This window comes from Hydra vulgaris, chromosome 04 (assembly GCF_038396675.1).
Source record: "Hydra vulgaris chromosome 04, alternate assembly HydraT2T_AEP".
Classification (NCBI taxonomy): domain Eukaryota; kingdom Metazoa; phylum Cnidaria; class Hydrozoa; order Anthoathecata; family Hydridae; genus Hydra; species Hydra vulgaris.
This window is the reverse complement of record NC_088923.1, coordinates 47,991,877-48,015,000: the sequence shown is the minus strand read 5'-3', so window position 1 is coordinate 48,015,000 and position 23,124 is coordinate 47,991,877. Positions and strand designations below refer to the sequence as shown.

The following is a 23,124-nucleotide window of genomic DNA, read 5'->3' as shown; positions in this document are numbered from 1 at the left end:
ATAATAATAATAATAATTATAACAACAATAACAACAACAACAATAATAATAATAATAATAATAATATATATATATATATATATATATATATATATATATATATATATATATATTATATATATATATAATATATATATATATATATATATATATATATATATATAAACATATTTAAAACGTATTTTACAAAATAGAGTGCTCAATGTTCTTAAAAGAACAGAACAATATAAATTAGTAGAAAATCATTTAACAAAATTTTTTTTTTCATTTTTACAGTGTTTCATCAAATTAAGACTAATCAGATCTCAGATTTCTGAAGAGTTTTAATTGATGAGACACTGTGTAAAATGAGAAAAAATTTTTGTTAAGTGATTTTCTACTAATTTATATATATAATTATATGTATATATGTATATGTATATATATATATATATATATATATATATATATATATATATATATATATATATATATATATATATATATATATATATTATAAGAACAAAGGAACTTTAAATTAGTGGAAAATCATTTAACGAAAATTTTTCTCGTTTTACACTGTGTTACATCGATAAAAACTCATCAAAAATGAGAAAAACTTTCGTTAAGTGATTGTCTACTAAATTAAAGTTGTTCTGTTCTTTTAAGAACATTGAGCACTCTACTTAGTGGAATACATTTTTAAAATGTTTAAATATATATATATATATATATATATATATATATATATATATATATATATATATATATATATATATATATATTTTATATATATATATTTAAATTAGTAGAAAATCACTAAAAAATTTTTTTTTTCTCATTTTACACAGTGTTTCATCAATTAAGAGTCATCAGAAATAAAATATCAAATTAGTAAAACTTCAATTTAAACCAAAAATTGAATTACAGGAGATCGCAAATGTCTTAACAACTGTAAAGTTTCACACCATTGTTGAATTTGTGACTCTTCTATAAAAAGAATTTTTTGGAAATGATTACTTATGCTTATTTAAAATAAGTTTTTTAAAAAAGGGGGACTTAATATAACTATTATTTGAGCTCATTTATTTTTATAGTTTTTAGGAGAAACTTATTTTCGTGCCTGCATTTAGAAATTAATTCCAATTTTTTGCTCAATAAACATTCTTGGTGTGCTTGTGTCAGTATTTCAAATTTTTCTTGTAGGCATAATATTCATTTTTGGAAATATTGTTATATGCAGACGCTGTTTTAAGGATAGACCAATTCAGTATAAAATCATCAATATTTTTATCTTTTAATTTTCATATATATTTTGATAGCATGGTGTCTTTTGAATACTTTTTATTTTGAAAAGATTGCTTATGATTGGCAAATCGTTTTTTCCATTCACCCTCTGTTATGCAAATATTTTGTTTATTAGGTACATACTTAGAGGAAAAAACACATTTATATACCAAATATTTTGATAAACAGTTTCCTCTCATAGGACAATTATTTTTTTGTTTACAATTACAATTTCCTGTAGTTTTTTTCATTAAGGATTTCTTTTTTGCTATATGAAGGGGGGGGGGGGGTTGAACCAAATTACATTTCTAGTTCTATTTCGCTTTTTTTTGTTCTTTTTTTCAGGGTCAAATTTTAGTTCGAAATTTTCAAAAATACTTTTTTTAAGGACGTTTTTGAATATATGTTCAGAGGAGTTGAATACATTTTCATTAGATGAGTTTTGGTTTAGCCTGTTATTAATTGAATTCGGGATTTGTTTTAGGATTTGGGGTGGATAATTTAAGTTAATATTAAAATTTATTAAAAGTTTATATAAAAAAAATATATAAAAAAACAATAATTCATCGTTTGGTTGTTTATAAGGCTTATAGGAACTTTCAGAGAGATTAAATGTGTCATCAAGAAAGTTCATAATTTTTAAGTTGATGTTTATTTCGATTTGAAAGTTATTTTTTTAAAAAAATTTTATAATATCTTTTATAATTTCATTGAGCTGTAGATCAGATTTTTTATGCATTACTAATAAACCATCGTCGCGATAAAGACCTAAATAATTTTTATTAATTACTTTACTTAATAAATCTAAAATATTTAGTCCAACAAATTCACAAATCTCTGCTCCGTCATAACTGCCCAATGTTACATCAAAGGATTCGATTCTGTTATCGAGGTTTATTTTTCTAAGCAATTCTTTGGAATTCTAAATTAATTGCGTTTTCCAAATTTTTTTTTTTTTTTGAAGCCCCTTAAAACTTGGAAAAGACAATTAATTTAGTAGCGCAAAGTATTGCTAAAAAAGTAAACCTTGATAACAGAATCGGATCAACTACCCCTGCCCAAGCCTTCGTAACACTAAATGACCATAGATCAAATTTTCAAAACAAACTTTCTTGTAGTTTATTGGTTCCCACAAAAAGTGAGATTAGACATGTAAGCAAAATTAAATTCGAAAAAATTAATAATATTCTTAAAAATAAATTAAGTTTGCAAAAATCGAAAAATGCCACTAATGTTATAATTTGGTTCCCCATAATCAAAAATAAAAATAAATACACATTTATTCAATTTGATATTAATGATTTTTACCCTTCAATAACTGCAGACTCTTTAGATAAAGCAATTGAGTTTGCAAAAAGCCACATAGTTATTCCTAAAGAAACAATCTGTATAGTTAAACATTGAAGAAAAGCCATACTTTATTTTAATAAAGAAACTTGGAAAAAGAAAAACATACATGACTGCTTTGATGTAAAAATGGGCAGTTATGACGAAGCAGAGATTTGTGAATTTGTTAGAATATATATTTTAGATTTAGTAAGTAATCAATTTAATGATTTAGGCCTATATAACTACGATGGTTTATTAGTAATGCGTAAAAAATCTGGTCCACAGCTCGATAAAATCAGAAAAGATACTAGAAAAATTTTTAAAAATATTGACTTTTAATTCGAAATAAGCATAAACTTAAAAATTGTGAACTTTCTTGTTACATTTAATCTCTCTCAAAATTCATATGAGCCTTTCAAACAACCAAACGATGAATTATTGTATATTAATATTAACTCAAATCATCAACACCAAATTCTAAAACAAATCCCAACTTCAATTAATAACAGGCTAAACCAAAACTCATCTAATAAAATGTATTTATTTCTTGTAAACAAATATTTAAAAATGCCCTTAAAAAGAGTGGTTATGAAAATTTTGAATTAAAAAATTGACCCTGAAAAAAAGAATAAAAAAAAGCGAAATAGAACTAGAAATGTAATTTGGTTTAACCCCCTCCCCTTCATATAGCGAAAATGTTTCAACTAACATAGGAAAAGTGTTTTTCAAATTGGTCGATACGCATTTCCCGCCCTCTAATAAATTACATAAAACTTTTAATCGAAATACAATTAAAGTTAGCTACAGCTGCACAAAAAATACGGAAAGAATTATAAAAAGTCACAAAAATGCTTTGTTAAACAAAAAAGAAATCCTAAATGAAAAAACTACAAAAAATGTAATTGTAAACAAAAAAACAGTTGCCGAATGAGAGGAAACTGTTTATTAAAAATGTGGTATATAAATGTGTTTTTTCCTCTAAGAATGTACCTGATAAACAATATATTAGCATAACAGAGGGTGAATGAAAAAAACGATTTTGCCAATTATAAACAATCTTTTAAAAACAAAAAGTGTTCAAAAGACATCATGCTGTCAAAATATATATGGAAATTAAAAGATAAAAGTAGTGATAATTTTATACTGAATTGGTGTATCCTTAAAACAGCGCCTGCATATAACAATATTTCCAAAAATGAATACTATGCCTACAAGAAAAACTTAAAATAATTACACATGCACACCAAGAATGTTTATTGAACAAAAAATCGGAATTAATTTCTAAATGCAGGCACGAAAACAAGTTTCTCCTAAAAAACTATAAAAATAAATGAGCTCAAATAATAGTAACATTAAGTCTCCCTTTTTAAAGTTTTTTTTAAAAAAAAAGCGTAAGTAATCATTTCCAAAGAATTCTTGATAGAGAATAGTCAGAAAATTCCATTATATATATAAATATATATATATATATATATATTATATATATATATATATATATATATATATATATATATATATATATATGTATATATATATATATATATATATATATATATATATATATATATATATATATATATATATATATATACATATATATAACTTATTCAAATTCATTGACAGACTCAAGGCCCATGTTAATAAATATAAAAAATCCAAAAAAGAAAAACATTTTAAGTGTTATAAATATAACTCAGTCCTCCATTTAAACATTACTAAAGAATTTAATACCCTGTCAAAGTTAACAATAGCTTTAATGACTAGGTTCTTATCATCTTGTAGCAGTAACAAAGATAATCATTTTTGCTTATACACAACAACTTTAGGTGAAATGGCACCATGTTTTATATATATGGAGTAAACTGGGGTAAGAGTAAACAAAAAAAAGTAAATGATTAAAATTTTTCTAAATATTTCAGATAAATAGCAAAGGCTGCCATATTTGTTTAAAACGTAAATAAATATGGCAGTCTTTGCTATTTATCTAAAATATTAAAAAAAAAATAACTCGTGCTTACATTCGTAAAACGCAAACAACATTAAAAGAAGAACAACTTGCAGTAGAACAAGTCAAAAAAGGCGAAATAAAACTCAGTAAATCTTCAGAGACATGCAATATACCAAAAACAACTATTCACAAGCGTGTGCACAACAAAGTCCAATTAAATAGTAGAGATACAACTACCATGCAAAGTACAGCATTTGATTTTGTTTTTGTTTCAGTACTTATCAGTTTAGCCAATTAGGGTTTCTACAGTACCATCGCTGATGTCATCGTAATCGTTTGGGGATGTTTAGTATCTACAAATCAAAGTCATCTGTTTCCTCCAAATGGTATACCAGGGCGAGAATATTATTAAGGTTTCACGAAACGATGGATTCATAAACTAGGTGTCAGGGTAGAAGGCAATATTTTGTCTCTCAGAGCTTTTTCTTGAACCAAGACAAAATAACAGGTTATTTCAATGCACTTCATCATCCTCATCTCAGGCTATATCTAAAATTTAACATCAGTCAACATCAAACTCCAACGATTCGCCAACTTTAAAATTTAACAACTACACCATTGACTCCTGCTTTAATGTATCAAATTTTGCAACGCTTCCCAGAAAAACTCAAAAGCAATTTGAAAAATGTTTTACAGCGCCACCATATGCTAAACAAAATCCGAAAAAGTCAGCATTCTGAGAGTTGAAGGCCAGTGTCTAAGTACATTTGAGATGCTTGAGAAACTAAAGCTAGATGATTAGGCCAAAAAGTCTAAGCAATTAAAGAAACAAAAAATTCACTTTATTAAAGCTTAAGGTGCAATGTACAAAAAAACTGAGACAAGAAAAAGACATCAAAAGGTGCAAAAAGTGTCACAGAGTATAAGAAGAAGCGTTGCCAACTCAAAACAAAATGTTGTACCATTTAAAGATTTTAGTTGCAAGTCTTGGGTCTGTCGTTTGTGTTTACCCAGTTATACAAAATTGATAAAGAGTTTTTTTGCATGAAAAAATGCTACTAACCTGTTTCTGCCGATAAATCAACTACTTTCTTAAATCACAAATATATTTTTTTGTATATTTGATAAAAATAGTTTTTTGTAAACTTAATTTTTAATAAGATTAGTTTTTTTATTATTTTTAATTAATTTTGATTAATCTTCTTAATATCCTTAATTAGTTTCGATTTTCTTAATATCTTAAAAAATTGTTATTAAAAATTAATCAGTTTACTTTCCCCAATTATAAGGAAAAAGTAAACGGTTTTTTTCTTTCATAAAAACAATTTTTTTTAAAATTTTAAAAATATTTTTTCTTAACTTTTATATATTTATACAATGTAAAAAAGTTCTATTTAAAAAAAAAAAAAAAAAATGAACATAAAAAAAAATAAATTTTTTTTTCTTTAAAAAAATATTTTAATTTGTAGCTAAACATTTTTCTCTTACACCATTTTAATTTCTCTCTCTCTCTCTCTCTCTCTCTCTCTCTCTCTCTCTCTATATATATATATATATATATATATATATATATATATAAATATATATATATATATATATATATATATATAAATATAGATATATATATATATATATATATATATATATAAATATAGATATATATATATATATATATGTATATATATATATATATATATATATATATATATATATATATATATATATATATTTATATATATATTTATATAAATATATATATATATATATATATATATATATATATATATATATATATATATATATATATATATATATTATATATATATATAATATATATATATATATTTCTTTAGAAAACAGGCGAAGTTATACAGGATATGAGTATTTATGGATAGACACAAATGGCCGACCACGAGTTCCATTTGTTATAAATATTGGATCTAACAATACAAGAAACAGTAATGTGTTTTTTTAGATATCAATTTTTGTATAGTAGGTTTGTATTTAAAAGGTTTTTTAAAATTTTTTTTTCGTGAAATATAAATTAGCAGTTAAAGAATAACCATATAATAAAATTAATAATAACCACATAATAAAACAGGATGAATTTAGAAACATACTAGCTGTAACTTGTGCAAAGTTAAGTCTACTATCTGTTATCTAATACTTCAAAGTCTTTTTATGTTATCTGCAACTCTAAATGCTTTTCTCCTTGATTTATTTTTGTTCCCCATGATTTAAGTTTGTTTCTGTAAAGTTGGTGCAGGAAATTCTTGGACATTCTGTGGCAATGACGTGGTTTCTTTTTGTTAATAGTTTTATATTATTTTAGTTGTAGTTATTTATATTAGGCTGTTTTTGATACGTTGGTTTTTGTTTGTAGATATTTTATATAAATGGATGTAAAACTTTTGTAAGATGGGTGGAATTCGGGTTAATAAGCAAAGTTTTAAAAAGAAAAGAGGATTGATTTGAGCGACAAAATTACAAGCAAACCAGGTATGAATTCAAATATACAAATTATTGGAAATCAAAGATTATTGAAAATTTGAATGAAATTATTGGAAATCAAAGATATTAATTATTTGAAATGCTTGAAACGTATGATGGAACTTTGGACGCTGCCGCTTGAATACAATAAACAAATGTGATCGCAGAAATGCAGAATGTAAAACTGACGTTCCTGTTTCCAACTCTTTTTAGAGGAACTGCTTATTTAGTAAATGATGCTCTTTAAACACTGAAAATAAGACGGAGGCGAAGTTGAGCGTGTCTTGTTAGCAGCCTTCTCTGTAGATGCTTATAAATGCATACAAACTTTTTGACAAACAAAAATTAAATGTTGTAGAGAAAGTTAATGTGTTTTTGACCAACTTGAAACTATTGGCTTATGTCGATAAATTGTCAGAAGAATCTACTTGATTAACGTTTTTTTTTTTTGGATTGCCCTAGGATTAATCATCAAGATTTCGTGCCGTTATTAATCTAATTGATGTTTGTTACTCAATGTTAGAGTTGCTTTGAATCGTGTTGATGTTGATAATGCTGTTGGTGCTGTGTTTCAAAATCAAAAGTTTAGTCGGTGTGTTAGAACTGCAAAGGGTTAAATCATATTGCGAGAATCTGTTCAACAAATAGTTTCTAAGTTATGTTCTTTGTACGATGTCAAGTAGAATTGGTTGACATGTTTTAATTTAGTCTGAACATCGTGTATATCATCTTCATCATTGGCCTCAAATTTTTATGTTATCTGCAATTTCTAATCGAAAGCAATTGGAAAAGTTTTCTTGTAAAATGTACATAAATTATATTTTGCAATATACTATTTCCGTAAGCTCATGTTAGGAACACTAAAGAGCCCAACTTCTTTTGTGACTTCCAACAATTTTTGAGATTGCTCAAAAATTATTGGAAGATTGCTCCACACCATAATCTACCTGAAGGTGAACTTGATTGAAGTATATTTTCTCTGGTGTAGTTGGCTAATTAAAAGGTGTAACCATGATTGTTAACAAACCTTTACAGGATTATAGTCCAGTGTCTTTTTCATTTCAGATTAGAAAATATAAAAACCTTTATCCACGATACTTTTTGACATCACTGAATAAGGGTAGAGCAACTTTTAAGTAAGTAGTTTCTAAATCATTTATTAAACTTCATTTGTAACCATCCATTAATAATATGCATATTTAACAATAAAAGATTAAAAGATTATTCTGTTTTGTCGCTAATTTTTTTTAAAATTGAATTATTATTTTTACCAATTACTCTTTTAAAACATCCACTTGCTTTGATAAAAGCCTCATTGATATTAGTACTTTTGCTTTTGAGGAAATTGGGTGGCCTCTCAATGTGATTGGTGATAAATCATTGTTAATGTGACTGACAAAATCTCTTTTTATTTTCAGAAAAACAAAGTCTTTTAGTTTTAACTAAATTTACATTTTAACTAAAACTAAATTAAGCTATTAAATAATCCAAATGAACTATGATTTTGTACTTAATGAGAAATGTTTAACAAAAAAAATGTGAAATAGAATATTTATAAGAATGTTGAAGTTTTTTGTTGAAAATATAGGGTTTTGTTAATATTTATTAAGATATTGTTGTTTTTTGTTAATATATTAACTCAATATTACTAAAATCATAACTGCATTATAACAATATAGCATCTTTAAAAAAATATAATGTATATTTAAACTATATTTTATTATAAAGTATACTATAGTTTCTTATTTTAAATAATAATTTTACTATTATTTTATAAACTAGCAAGTAATGTTATATTAATATTAATAACATAATAACATCCTAATATATATAAATTAAACACATTAGACAAAATAAATTGATAATGTTGTACAAAAAATATAACAATATTGTTATGATACTATATTATACGATTTTATATTTTTATTATTTATATAAAACAACACCTTAATTATTAAGATGTTATTAAGTTAATAAGATGTTAAATTATTATGATGCATTTATACTTATGTTGATAACTATCATTAGTGTTAACTTTATTATAATATATGCAGCTTATATACGTAAGTTGTATATATTACAATAAGATTCTATATCAATCTGACAATAAAGCTGTATATGAATCATAATAAGACTACACTATTTCTAATATTTTGTGACTTGTGACTTACCGTTACGCCTAAGTTAAGGCAGCTCATAGCCAACGTAACTTTTCTTGCTTAAACTGAGCTGAGAAAGTTTTTAGAAAGTTTAGCTAGGTATATACCAACTTTGTAGCGCTGAACTTACAAAAAATTTATTTCAGTTTTGTTAACGCAACTGCCCAAGTATCGTGAATACGAGCTTCCCCGTTTTGAACTTACGCCAAACTCACGCCAAACTTACAAAAAAAGTTCGGTGAATACGCTTCCTGGCTCCGAAGAGTATGTTTTGATATTTTAAACGTGAGGATAAATTAAACGTGGCTGCAATATGATTAAAAAGCCAGAAGAGCAAGTGCAGGAGCAAGGAATGTGCACTACCTTGCTCCTGAAAAATGGCGGAATTAACGCTTTGTCTATTACTCATCTAAAAGTTGATGTTAGCAACAGCTTTGGTAGATACGGGTTGTTCAAAGACCATTGTCAATCAAAAACCGTTTTCAAGAAATCAAAACAAATCCGTGAATCCTCCAAAGATAATAAATTTTGACAGTGAAACTTGTCAATGTAATGGATCAGTGGTTGTCACTATTGAGGTTGATGGTACCTATGTACAAGACAAAGATATTTTGGTGGATTTGCAACCGTGGAGAGATGGATAAGGCCCCAACCAATTATTCAACAAAGTTTCCCAAATCCTCATACCAAACTATGCAATAGCAGAATATAAAAGCGACATACGGGATCGGATCAATTATAAATGGTTAATTGAATGTGACAAAAATGAGATAGGACCACCCAAAGGAAGGTCCCATCTTATTTTCGTCATATTTAGTTTGGTTGGGTATGACAAAATTTTTGTCATATTTTTTTCATATTCAACAAAGTAAAGATAATAAAGTCAGACCTGTTTTGGACTGGAAAAAAGCTAACAGTTTTATTGAGACGTATACAAGAGATGCAGATGTGTATGTTGAGAAGCTGAGGGAATGGGAAGAATGGGATTAAAACCAACAAATATTGATTTACGCAAGACTTATCTCCAGTTAAAATCTGAGGAATCTCTTTTGGCTTTCGAAACATTGGTTTTTTGACGCATATAGTAATGTTTGACACGGCTTTGCTTTGGATTGAATGTCCAATGATCGTGAAATCTGTTGTGAGTGCCATTATTGATCAGAACGAATTGGTGGAGAGGAAAGTATTCGCTTACATGGACAATATTTTTGTTAATGAAGAAGTTGTGAGTCTTGATTGTTTCTGAAAACATTTTGAAAAATATGGTTTGAAGAGTAAGGAAGGTGAGCAGTTTGTATGTAATGGGATTCTTATATTGGGATTACGTGTGTAGAAGTTTGAATGCAAGTTGATGTGGTCCAGTGAGAATTAAGTTGATGCTATTCCGAAAAAGTTAAACAGAAGAGTAGTGTTTCCCGTTAGTGGACAGTTGGTAGGTCACTTGTCAATCTGTGATTGGTTAGTTGCATTTTGCAGCCTTTTGAATAGAAGAGTGGTTAGTTTGACGAAGAGTTGGGACAATGAAGTTTGGGATGAAAATATAAAGTGTGTACCTCAAGAAGTTTAAGATGAAGTGGGAAAGTGCGTTCACTCTTATGGTTTTTGGACTGTACACGTTGACGTGGGTGATGTGTGGGTTAACGCAAGTTCTTTGGCAATTGGTGCTCTTATTCAAATTACTAAAACTATTGTAGAAAATGCAACATGGCTAAGAAAAAAAAATTTTTATGATCACATAAACATAAAGGAGCTGGATCCTTTAATGTGAGAAATAAATTTTCTCTTTGACGTGGAAACTAAAGAAAGTGACTATTTTTACAGTTTCCGTGAGAGTGTTCCACTGGGACTCTGACGCTCTCACTGGTAAGTTAATATTGAAACTAAAGCAATGGGAAATAAATGCTGATTTGAAGAAGACCAAGCATTCTGCAACAGTTTATTTGATTGGTCTTAATGATAATGTAAAACTTGCTCCTTCAAAAGATAACTTAGTTGACGCATTGACAAGAGTTCAAAGTAGATGGTTGAATAAATTGACAGAGGCTGAGCATTCAGGTAATTTACGTTTGAGTAGTAGTTGCAGAAGCTGAATCCATTTCTAGAATACACAAGAGAACCGGACACTTTGTAAATGAAACGTTAAACTTTGTTCGTAAAGTAATTCTAATTGCTACCAAAATGACGTTCGAGATGTACTTTAAAGTTGCAAACCATATGAGTCAATTGATTCAGCACCTGTGCAATGGGTGAAGGGAAAATTGAGCACTAAAGAAAGTTAAGAAAGAATGGCCGTGAACATCACGCTTTTGGCGGTGAAATTTTTAACTGTAATTGATTGCGTACCTTCAAGACAAGCATTATAGCGAAAACTTTCGAGTTTATACGGAAGAATTACCATCACTCGAATACTCCGCATTATCTTTTGTGATCAAGGAGCGCAGTCTGAAATTTTTACAGATAAAGAATCAACATATAAAACTGAGGAGTTAATATGTTTTCTTGATGGCTGGGGAGTGCGCATTAAGTTTTGAGTTGCTTATTATCCCGATGAAAATGGAATTGTGGAATAAAACCATTGTACAATTAAGAGAATTGCAGAAACAAGCAGTATAATGGTTCAATGTCTCAGCCGGCAAAAAAACAATGCAAGTCTGAAATGGAAGGGTTGAAAAAAGATAATGATCCGGCAAAAGCTGACATAAACAAAATGTTTAAAAGTGGTTATAACGTTTGGTTGAAACCACTAAATGCAAAGTGTCATACTAAGTGGCAACCAGAGAAACTAACTGGAAATGTTTCGAAACAAATTGTAGAAGTTAATGGCGTCACGTAAAACATATTCGATTTTGAAATGACACTTGAACCATGCAATATTACTTAAACCGATGTAGAAATGAACACAGACAGTGGTCGTGATGACGCAAAAAATTATTTTGAAAAAATTAAAAGTGTGTTAAAGCCGATTCAAGGAGACGTGCTCCAAACACACGGTGAACTCGAAAATGGAACCCAAAAATCAGAAGTGTCGTTGCCACGAAATACTGGAGAACAACGCAAGCCCCAAAAATACGACAATCATTATTTGTATGATTCTTAAGGATCAAGGAGGAGTGTAAAGTTGGTGCAGAAAGTTATAGAACGTTCTATGGCATTTACGTGGTTTCTTTTATTATTAGTTTTAATTTTTTTAACTGTAGTTATGTATTAATTATGCAGTTTTTGTTATGATGGTTTTTGTGGCTAAATATTTATATAAATCGGTGTAAAATTTTTGTAAGATGGGTGGGTACCAGGATAATAAACAATATTTTGAAAAGAAATGAAGTTTTGTTTTGAGCGAGATAGTTTTAGTTGCATACTTCAGGATATTAGACTCCACTATAAAACACTATTATTCTTGATTAAAAAAATTTTGATATAAAAAATTAGTAGAAAGAAATAAAAATAATTAAGCATAAAATTTGTAGAAAACAAAAAATAGGTAGTAAAAAAGGAAAGAAAAAAAAAAAATAATAAACAATTAAAACTCTTGTAGAACCGAAAACATTGCCACTAATGTAATAAGCAAACAGAAAAGTTAAAACACGTAACTATAATTAATTTAAAATTAATTAGCACTTTTAGAATAAATGATAATATAATAAAAAAATTATGTATGATTCGGAAAACAACAAAGTGCTACATAATCTTTGATACTGTGACAATGTCATAATTACTTGGTACAAATTATGCAAAGCAACAAAATATATGACAAAATATGTGATACTGTGACAATGTCATAATTACTTGGTACAAATTATGCAAAGCAACAAAATATATGACAAAATATGTGATACTGTGACAATGTCATAATTACTTGGTACAAATTATGCAAAGCAACAAAATATATGACAAAATATGTGATACTGTGACAATGTCATAATTACTTGGTACAAATTATGCAAAGCAACAAAATATATGACAAAATATGTGATACTGTGACAATGTCATAATTACTTGGTACAAATTATGCAAAGCAACAAAATATGTAACGACATTTACAACATACAAATTTACCTTAATTTCCTAAAAAATATGTAATACAGCATATTAAAATGAAAATCGTTTAGAGATCATAAATATTAAAGTTAGAAATTCATTAAAAAAAGTATAAATGATTATTTACGATGTCCCACGAGAAGTCTTTGAATTGTTAAAAGTTAAAGATTATTGCGAGAGACAAAGATTTAAAAAAAAAAATGTGATCTATAAGATATAAAGTGTTTATTTTATTTCAATCTTTAAAAGTTGCCTCGCAAAAAGCAATTAACTTTTTTTTATTTGACCTTTCTAAAAATTTAACTTTAGATTTATTTACAAGTCATTGAAGACTGGGTTTTATTTATATATGTTAGTTTATATTATGCAATTAGTTAAAACTAGCTTAGTTTATTTACAATCGATTGAGCAAAGACTGACTGACATTATTTACGAAGCATAGTTCAAAGATTTTGAATTAATAAAAGTATTTGAATATTTAGATTATACAACTATTATAAGGCAATCTGTTCGGGCTATGAATAAATATATGTCTCCATGTGGTCATGATGTATGGGTTGACAAGGAAGATAGTGATAGAAGCGGATACGTTGAATTTATAACCACATTAAATGATGGGTAGGTTTTTTTGAACTAAACTATTATATATATATATATATATATATATATATATATATATATATATATATATATATATATATGTATATGTATATATATATATATATATATATATATATATATATATATATACTATATATATATATATATATATATATATATATATATATATAAATTTATATATATATGTTTATATATATATACATATATATATATATATATATATATATATATATATATATATATATATATATATATATATATATATATATATATATATATATATATAATATACAGTATCGGACAAAACGAGTGCAACAAAACAATGCTAATTTAGTTTCTTAACATAAAAGTGCTGCATTTTTTCAATTTAGAGAAATAACTATGTTACTGTTTAGAGACAAAGTTTTTCAAGTTTTATTCATCACAAAGTTCATTATTTGTACACAAAAATTAATAAATTAATCAAAAGTATTATAAAAAAGTGATTTCCTTCTGAACAAAACAAGTGCAACTCGACAAAATGTTGACCAAGCTGTATTTCGCTATCAATATTTCGTGGCGAATCCTTTGTTGACGGTCACAGCCTTGCATCTTCGAGGCATATATTCGATCAGGTGATCAATGAAACTTTGTGGAATCGCTGCCCAGGCCTTTTGGATTTGTTCAAACAGTTGATCCTTATTACGAACACCTTCACGATTAATTCTGCGGTTGACGATCTCCCACAGGTCCTCCATAGGGTTGAGATCCGGAGATTGAGGCGCCCAATCCATCACCGATAGGTGGTTGTCTTGAAACCACTGCTTGACTACTTTTGCAGTGTGTTTCGGATTGTTGTCTTGCTAAAAAACCCATTTTATTAGCATATTCCATTCAGAATGAAGTAACATAACATCTTTCAGGATATTTTTATACGTGAAACGGTCCATTATTACATCGTTTCGATGTATTGGACCTAGACCGTTAACAGAAAAACACGCCCAGACCATTACATTGCCTCCACCATGCTTCACAGTCTAATGGCAGTAACGTAAATTGAGGCGTTTTCCGACCGGTCGACGTACACGGCAAATGCCATCGGTCACAATGATGTTGAACTTCGATTCATCACTGAACAGGACAGCTCGCAATTTCTGCACATTGCAGTCAATATAAGATGTAGCAAACAGGAGTCTTTTCTTGTGGTTTCTTAGTGAAATCAGCGGTTTCATTGCAGGGCGTCGAGAAAACAATCCGGCTTCAACAGCACATCGTCTGATTATTCGGTCCAATACAGGCAGCTCTAATTGCTTTTGTATCTCAACTGATGATATCCAGGGATCCATCTTGACGGATATGACGGTCATTGAATCCTCTCTAGAAGTGGTGGAACGCGGTCTTCCACCTTTGTTATCTGCTGCCAACTTCCCCGTAGAACAATATTTGGAACATAGTCTTGATACGGTCTATTTTTTCACGCGATATTTATCACAAATACTTTTTTGTGACATTCCAATTACGTAATCGCCAATAAATTTCTTTCTTAGTTCCAATCCAAGACTGTCGGGAGCTATTTTTGCACTTGAAGTCATAAAAATAATAAAAATAAATACGCTTCTCAAGGCTTACCGTGTTACATTTACCTTGTGATGATACAGTAATGCTCTGTGGAACACAACGTCTTGGTTGGATGTGGACTGTATTGATGTAATGAAACACTTGTTGTATTTCATTTCTTGTATTGATGTCCTTCGATAAAACACTTTGATAAAACTCACTTTTATAAACTGTCTTGATAATACTGACTGATTGACTTCCATATACTGACTGAATTACATGTCGATTTACATGTCTCTTATATTGTAAAATGAACCTGTGTGAACCTGTTCTGGAAGATTCTAGATGCTTCTTTTCGATGCTTCTGGAAGCTTCTGTATGCGTTTGGATGCTTCTGAATGTTTCTGGATATATCTGGATGCTACTGATTGCTTCCAGATGCTTCTTCTGGAAACTTCTGGAAGCTTCTGTATGCTTCTGGAAACTTCTGAAAACTTCCTTTAATTATAAAAATACTTCCGTGACGTTGACACGGACCAGAATTAAGAAAATGAAACAAGCCGAAAAAGTTGCACTTGTTTTGTCCGCTGCAAGATGGCACTTGTCAACGAAATTCTGCCTGTATGCTGTCACCTGCCAGCTGATTGCTCATGTCATTGCATGCTATGACTCCAGACTCCTGAACTGTTTGCTGTGGTAGTATAGTTCGTTTCATTTTTAAGACATGTAAAATTAGGAACACTTTTTAGCATTGTTCGATGTTGGTTGCAAACGTTTTGCCCAATACTGTATATATATATATATATATATATATATATATATATATATATATATATATATATATATATATATATATATATATATATATATATATATATATATATATTATATATATATATATATATATATATATATATATATATATATATATATATATATATATATATATATCAATTTTGTTTTTCACATTACATAAAATTTTCCGATTCACCTTATATGTGGCTTTCCATTTCATCTTACCAAAAAGTTTTCTGATACACATAAGGTTAAATAATCTTGAGTTTAAAATTTCTATTACAATCTCTTTTTTTTAATCTTGATGACATAAAAAATTTATCTAAAATTTTGTTGAGCTTTTTCTGGAGTTAAAACACAAATAATTAAAGCAATGAAGCTATATAACTTTACTAACATCTGAAGTCTTAACAAAGAAAAATTGGCATAAACAATAAAGTATGTGATTTGAACTTTTTTAAATATTAAAAAGATAAGAAAAAACATTTTAAACAGTGTATGTAGTTTATAAGAAAAAGTTTAAAATCTCGATCTGGACAAAAGGAAGTTTTTAAAAAATAACATTCGTTTTGAAAGATATTTGCGTAACATATCCATCTATAATTAAATTTTAATCTGTAGGTTGTGGAAGAATGACCTCATGAGGTAAAGTAGAGTTCCCCAAATAACTAAAACTTTATAATTAATCAACTTTTGTATACGTCAATGTTGCATTTTTTTTGGAAGCGAAAATAAATGTTGTACTCTTTTTTATAATCTTTTTTTTAGCTGCTATAGTTACATTGGGAAACAGCCATTAGAAAAACAAATAATTGCCATAGGAAATATATGTGCTACTAAAGGTGGTTAAGTTTTTATATTTTTTTATATTTTGATGTTAATTTAAGTAAATAAATTCGTTTATTAGTTTTTATAATAACTTTATAATAATAAAAAATACAATCTATTATGAATAATATGGTAGAAATAACAATGATCATGATTTTTTACTAGCTGTCATAACTCAATACGGGTCATGGAAGGTCTATGTTCCACTCCAACTATTTGTTCTTTATATACTTTATTTTAACAGCTTATTGTTATCATATAAATATTTAATTCCTCTTATCATATAAATATTTTCTTTTCCTTCTATAATATAAATATTTAATATCCTCCTATCATATAAACATTAGATTCTAAAAAACTCAAACCTCTAACAAAGGAGTATGATTCAATTTAAGTGACCAGAGCGATTTCTTTTTAATAATATCATATATTAGCCAAAGTCGCACTTTGGCTGAAATGATGTATTAGTGTGAATTAAAGCATTTTTTTATTTTTTTATTTAATGTTTAAGTGTAAACAGTATATATACACCATTTTACTACTAAAACGGTGGAAAATGTATCAGTAAACAAAATTACGCATTATATAGGGAAAATTCGATTTTTGTATGGGCAACCCTGCCATTTGGTTCCTTATCTTAAAAAAGAAATACCCTTTTCATTATTTTCTTGAATAATTTTTCGCTACCGACACTACAGAATTACGCAAATGTACTCTAAAAATGCTTATGTCGCGTATGATGTTATTCAATAAATGTGGTTGGTGCTTAGCTGGCAAACCTCTTTAACTAGTAATTTTTTCACTTTTAGTGTGCATAATTGTGCCTATAATGCTTAATTGTTCCTTTTGCAGGTTAAAATAGTGTAATTACTGTACAATGATGGCTTCATCAACCAGTGAAACAATAGCTACCAGAAAGAAAATAGAGATATGGCTTATTGGACAAATGTCCTCTTCTGTAGATAGTGTTATGCTTCCATCGAAATCGGAAGTGTAGGCCCTTTTCTTCCATAACAAGCAGATTGACAAGCAAAGCATTATAAAATCATTACATCACACAGTAAAAGATGCTTTTGAAGATTGGTAAAATGGGTCCAGTCGATAAGAAATTGGCAAAGCATGAAGAAGTATCAAGAAAAAAATAAAACCATTTGAACCGAAAAAGGGACCGAGAGGAGATGGGCTTGAAAATCTTGAGAAGAAATAGTTGTTCCTTCATCATCATCTGAAGGTGAAGGTAACCCTAAAGAAGAGAGCATAACTCAAGAAGATGTCTTGCCTGGTAACCAACATGACCCTGAGTAATCAACTTCAGGTACACCGGCTCCAAAGCGTCCAAGACCTGGCAGAAAAAATATATTAAATGAGAAGTTGGTTGGTTATTTAGATGTGGCTAAATTGAGTGATCGTGGGGCGGCACTTGTGTTAACACCGGCATTACAACTTCTTGGTTATGATCCAACAGAAAAGAGAGGGGATGGGAATAAGGGATATTTGCCTTTTCACGGTTCGACTGTGCATTATAGCCTGTTACAGATCTCCTAAAGCAACCTCCGCTCCTAGACTTGATCTGCAGTTTTTGAAAGACTTGGTTGCCTACAAGACCCAGTACCCTGAGATCTCAAGAGTTGCTGTGAAAAAGTTACAAGGACATCTCTGGTTCTAATCAGAGAAACTTATTGCTTTAGCATTTTTCGATGATAAGGTTTGCCCTAAAACAAAGGTCAAGATCGTCCAAGCATTGAACAATATTTCAGATCAGACACCTATGAAGCGGGCTACTGTGGACTGCTCAGTTATCCAAGAAAAGAAACTGGAGGACTTTGTCACGCTTAATACACGAATATTTTTCAGCATCACAGAACTTCCATCACACTTTCTTCAAAACAGTGTGAGCGAGTGGGAACATGATGATGAGTTCAAGACTGTAAAGTCCACTGTTCGAAGCATGAAGGTTGTCAACAAAATTGCAGAACGTGGCGTAGCATTAATGGACAAATATAATAGACTACATCCAAACAACGAAGTGCAAAAGCAGTTCTTGTTGTTGGTAGTTCAAAAATATTGACAGAAATACTGTGACAGAAAAAAGACAACTCTCATGAGCGATTAATCTTATTACATCTTATTTAAACAGTTTTTTATCAGTTAACGTCTTTGAAGCTTTGGATAACTGGAACTTTGTTAAGTTGACATATTTTTTGTTTTCTCACTGACAAATAACACCATAACTTGACAACACAACACAACACTATAACACTGACAAATAACACCACAACTTAATATGATATTTTAGCAGCGAAAATGCCTGTACTATTAGCATTTTATTTATTACAATATTTGAACAATGGAAGCGCAATTATCGTTAAACAATTTGAACATACATTCTATATAATAGCAAGCAACTTGTAAAATATATCCTTTCCATGGTCATTATCACTTATGTTATTAAGAAATATGTTAGAGCTCAGTAATTACATAAGTTATATTAATTCTCTCTCTCGTCTAAGAGAAAGAGGGTAAGAAAGAAAGTGTTTCCAAAGCAGCATGTTAAAAACAGTATAAAACCACGCAATAAATAATAGCAACTAGTTTTATTATGTTTCCAATAAACAAAAGTAATTTTACCTTAATTTCCAGCATTTCTTAATTACGTTCCTGCTTCTCTTGTACTGTTGACTAATGTTTAAAAGAGTAAACTTAATCATGACTACAAATAGTAAAAATTATACTTTGCTTTGTTCTAAAGTAAAACCAAATTAACAGACATTAGCATTGCATGGCACTGAATTCTGGCAAGTAAGTTTTCCGCTCGACGAGCAGCATTTTTGCATTTCAACAACGATTTGCATTTCAACAACGATTTGCATTTCAATTTTCATTTCAATTTTTATTTCAACGAAATGCATTTCTTGCATTTCAACAACGATTAATTTTATCTTGTCTAGATCTATCTCTTTCATTTAACAACAACTATTTTCACTTCGCTTGTTAGCATTTACACTAACAACTTCTTTGAGCCTAATATTATCTATTTCAGTCTCATTATTATCATTCATTATTTTACCAGTAATATTAATACTGTTATAACTCTAGTTAAGCAACAATCAAACAAAAAATGCAAAGTAATACAAAATATACGAAAATATACATCAGGCACATCATGTTTATAAGCTTATATTTTAACAAATTACAGTCAGTTTTCCATGTTAAATACATAAAATACATTTAATATATATTTTTAGTATAGATTTAATCCAATATAAATAAAACATAATAGTAAACTTACTTAAACTAGTACCAGTTCCATTGTCTAAAATTTTTTTATTATTAACTCTTCTATCAGTTAAAAATAACAATTGAATTGAAGTGACTAAAAAACACTTCAGCTCTTTTCAATTACTCTAAAAAAAAAGCTTACAGCTCTTTCCAATTGCACTAAAAAATAAAATAAAATTTGCTTAGCATATTTGCCCAGCTCGTAAGAATCTGAAAACAGATAAGTGAAATTCTAAGAACAAACAAACATTTATTTATTAAAAGTACTTTATTTAAACAAATTAAATTAACAAAGAAAACATCAAATCTCCTATATAGTAAAAAATTTTTTAGAAAAGTCAAGAAACTACTTAAAAGTTACATATTAAGTAATTACGCATAGTTTTAACGTTGAATGGACTAATTATTGGTAGATGTTTTTAAAAAATTCATTAAAATTTACAATAATTTGTTCTTCTGTATCGCAAAAATACATCATATGATAAATTTGAAATGAAAAAAATGTAACGATTAAGTAAATACAAAGAAAAACAACATATATGAATTGAAAATTAATGTATCTGATAGAAATACGCTGTTGCGATACCAGAGAAGTAGTTGTTAAATATTGTTATTTTGACGTACCAACAAAAATTCTTTAAAAAGCAATCAATGTTGGTACGTCATGGTTCCAAACTATCAAATTGAAATATAAAAAAATTGAATATATGGCAAAACAACTTTTCTTGAATGGTTTTTTGTGAATCATTAAAAGCAGTAAGTTCGAATAATGAAACCACCTAATAACCTTTTTTAACAATAAACGTCAACAAAAAAGCCAATAAAAGTCAAAAGTAACAGTATTATAAACATGAGTGACAACATTACGCAAAGTATTATTAAAAGATATTTTTATGTGTTTCCACATAATAATATCTTTTATTATGTGGAAAATTTTTAATAATATCTTTTATTACGAATAATTAATAAGGAAGGCTAGACAACACCTAAACCTAAATTAGTAACAATGCCTGACTGGTAAGGTTGATAAATTTTGCTCTACACGTTTGCCAACTAGCACCACTTTGAAAACATGCAAACAGCATAATATAAACATATATACTAACTATAAAACACAATATATTTATTTAAGTTTATATAACATAAATAAACACCTCGTATAATACATATTTCTACATACACATATTTATCACAAAAAAATTTAATTTTGAAACATAATATAAATATATATAACCTGACTTGCGCAAACAAAAAATTAAAAAATAACATTTAAAGATACATATCTCGAAATAAAACTGAAAAAGATTTATATATAAAGGGACATTTACCATGAGAAAACCTAAAAAGATTCATATATAAAGATCATATCTCGTAATAAAATATCAAACTATAATCACATTTAATTTAAATCAAATACTTATTGAATAAAGTAAAAAAAATAGATAAATGAACTACAACCTTTTTAACATAACTTAACTTTTATACATAATGAAATGTCAGTGTTGCCTCAAAATTTTGATTAATTATTTAAATTTTCTAAAAAAGAACAAAAATAAGGTAATAGCATCACAGAAATATCAATAACATAATAAAAAAGCAAGATATGAAATAATGAGATTCAATGTGTATTTAAATTATAATGCTTTTGGACTTCTTTAAATTTTTTTTCTAAATAAATAAAGTTAAAGGTAATTAACAATTTTATGATAAAATTTGAGTAACTCTTTTGGTGCAGAAAAGTGCGTAATAAATAGTTAGGACTTATCTATACCCTTAATTTCATTCTAAAAAACAAAAAATATGCTCAATATAATAAAACTGCTATAAAAAAAAACAAAAATAAAGCTAAAGGAAAAGCTAAAAAAAAAACAAAATACAAGCGATTTAATAAATTAGATGGGCTGGTCCTTCCTACTTTTTATCTAATAAAAATGTCATATATGATTTTCTAAACTGTCAGAAAACCGTTAGATAATCTAATGTTTCTTAACTAATAAATGATAGTTAAATTCCAAAAAGTAAAAGGTTTTAACTTGCTTGGTATATATATTTTTCCTAGGCTATGCTACAACTGATTATATGGTTTCTGTTGTCCTTAATTTTTTGGATGAATGGGATTTTCATCTTGAATACTTGTTACAATGCTCCATGGATGGTCCAAGTATTATTAAACCGCTTTTGCAGAAACTTACTCAAACACTGCAGTCATAAAATATAATATACAACTAACTATAAACATAGAATATAATTATAATATGCAGCCAACTATTTACATTGGAAAATATGTTCTCTATCTCATTCTAACAGCCTTTGAAGTTGAATTTTTTTTTTTTTTGAGTTACTTGTAATATTCTTGGTTTGAACATCAGCTAGATAATAAGACTTAAAAGAGTTAGATTTTGAAGAACTCATGGAATCCATAAGTTTATTTCATCTCTCATTTTGCAGTTGGTGGCTATAAGTGGCTCCTAATTGTATTTGATTTCTTCAGCAATTACGCAAAAAGTCTCTTTCAATGACAAAAGATTAAAAATGATGTTGGGGGTAAATGTATACCAGGTTATCTGCATTAAATGATGCATCTCTGTGAGCGTCTAAAAGAACGCGTCAAAAATTTTCAGGAAGCAAAACAAATGGTTCATATTGTAAACAAAAGGTTATATACACATATATGTGCGGCCGTGGCGCTATGGTTAGAGCGCTTGTTTTAGAAGCAGGAGATCCAGGTTCAAAACGAGTTCTGGACATATTTTCGTTTCACGACAAGGAAGGAGGTGTAAACTTTCTGGTTTATTGGACTTTCGCGGTGCTCTGTGACAAGTTCGTTAGATCTTC

General features: G+C 28.1%; 1 protein-coding gene across 1 annotated transcript in view; it reads left to right on the top strand.

Moving 5' to 3' along the window:
* Positions 1–23,124, top strand: part of LOC136079857 (uncharacterized) — a 142,082-nt gene that overhangs the window by 62,735 nt on the left and 56,223 nt on the right. The window contains exons 6-8 of the mRNA XM_065796512.1: positions 6,397–6,501; positions 13,713–13,848; positions 16,951–17,024. Of these exons, the coding sequence (XP_065652584.1) occupies positions 6,397–6,501; positions 13,713–13,848; positions 16,951–17,024 (315 nt within the window). The remainder of the gene's footprint in view (positions 1–6,396; positions 6,502–13,712; positions 13,849–16,950; positions 17,025–23,124) is intronic.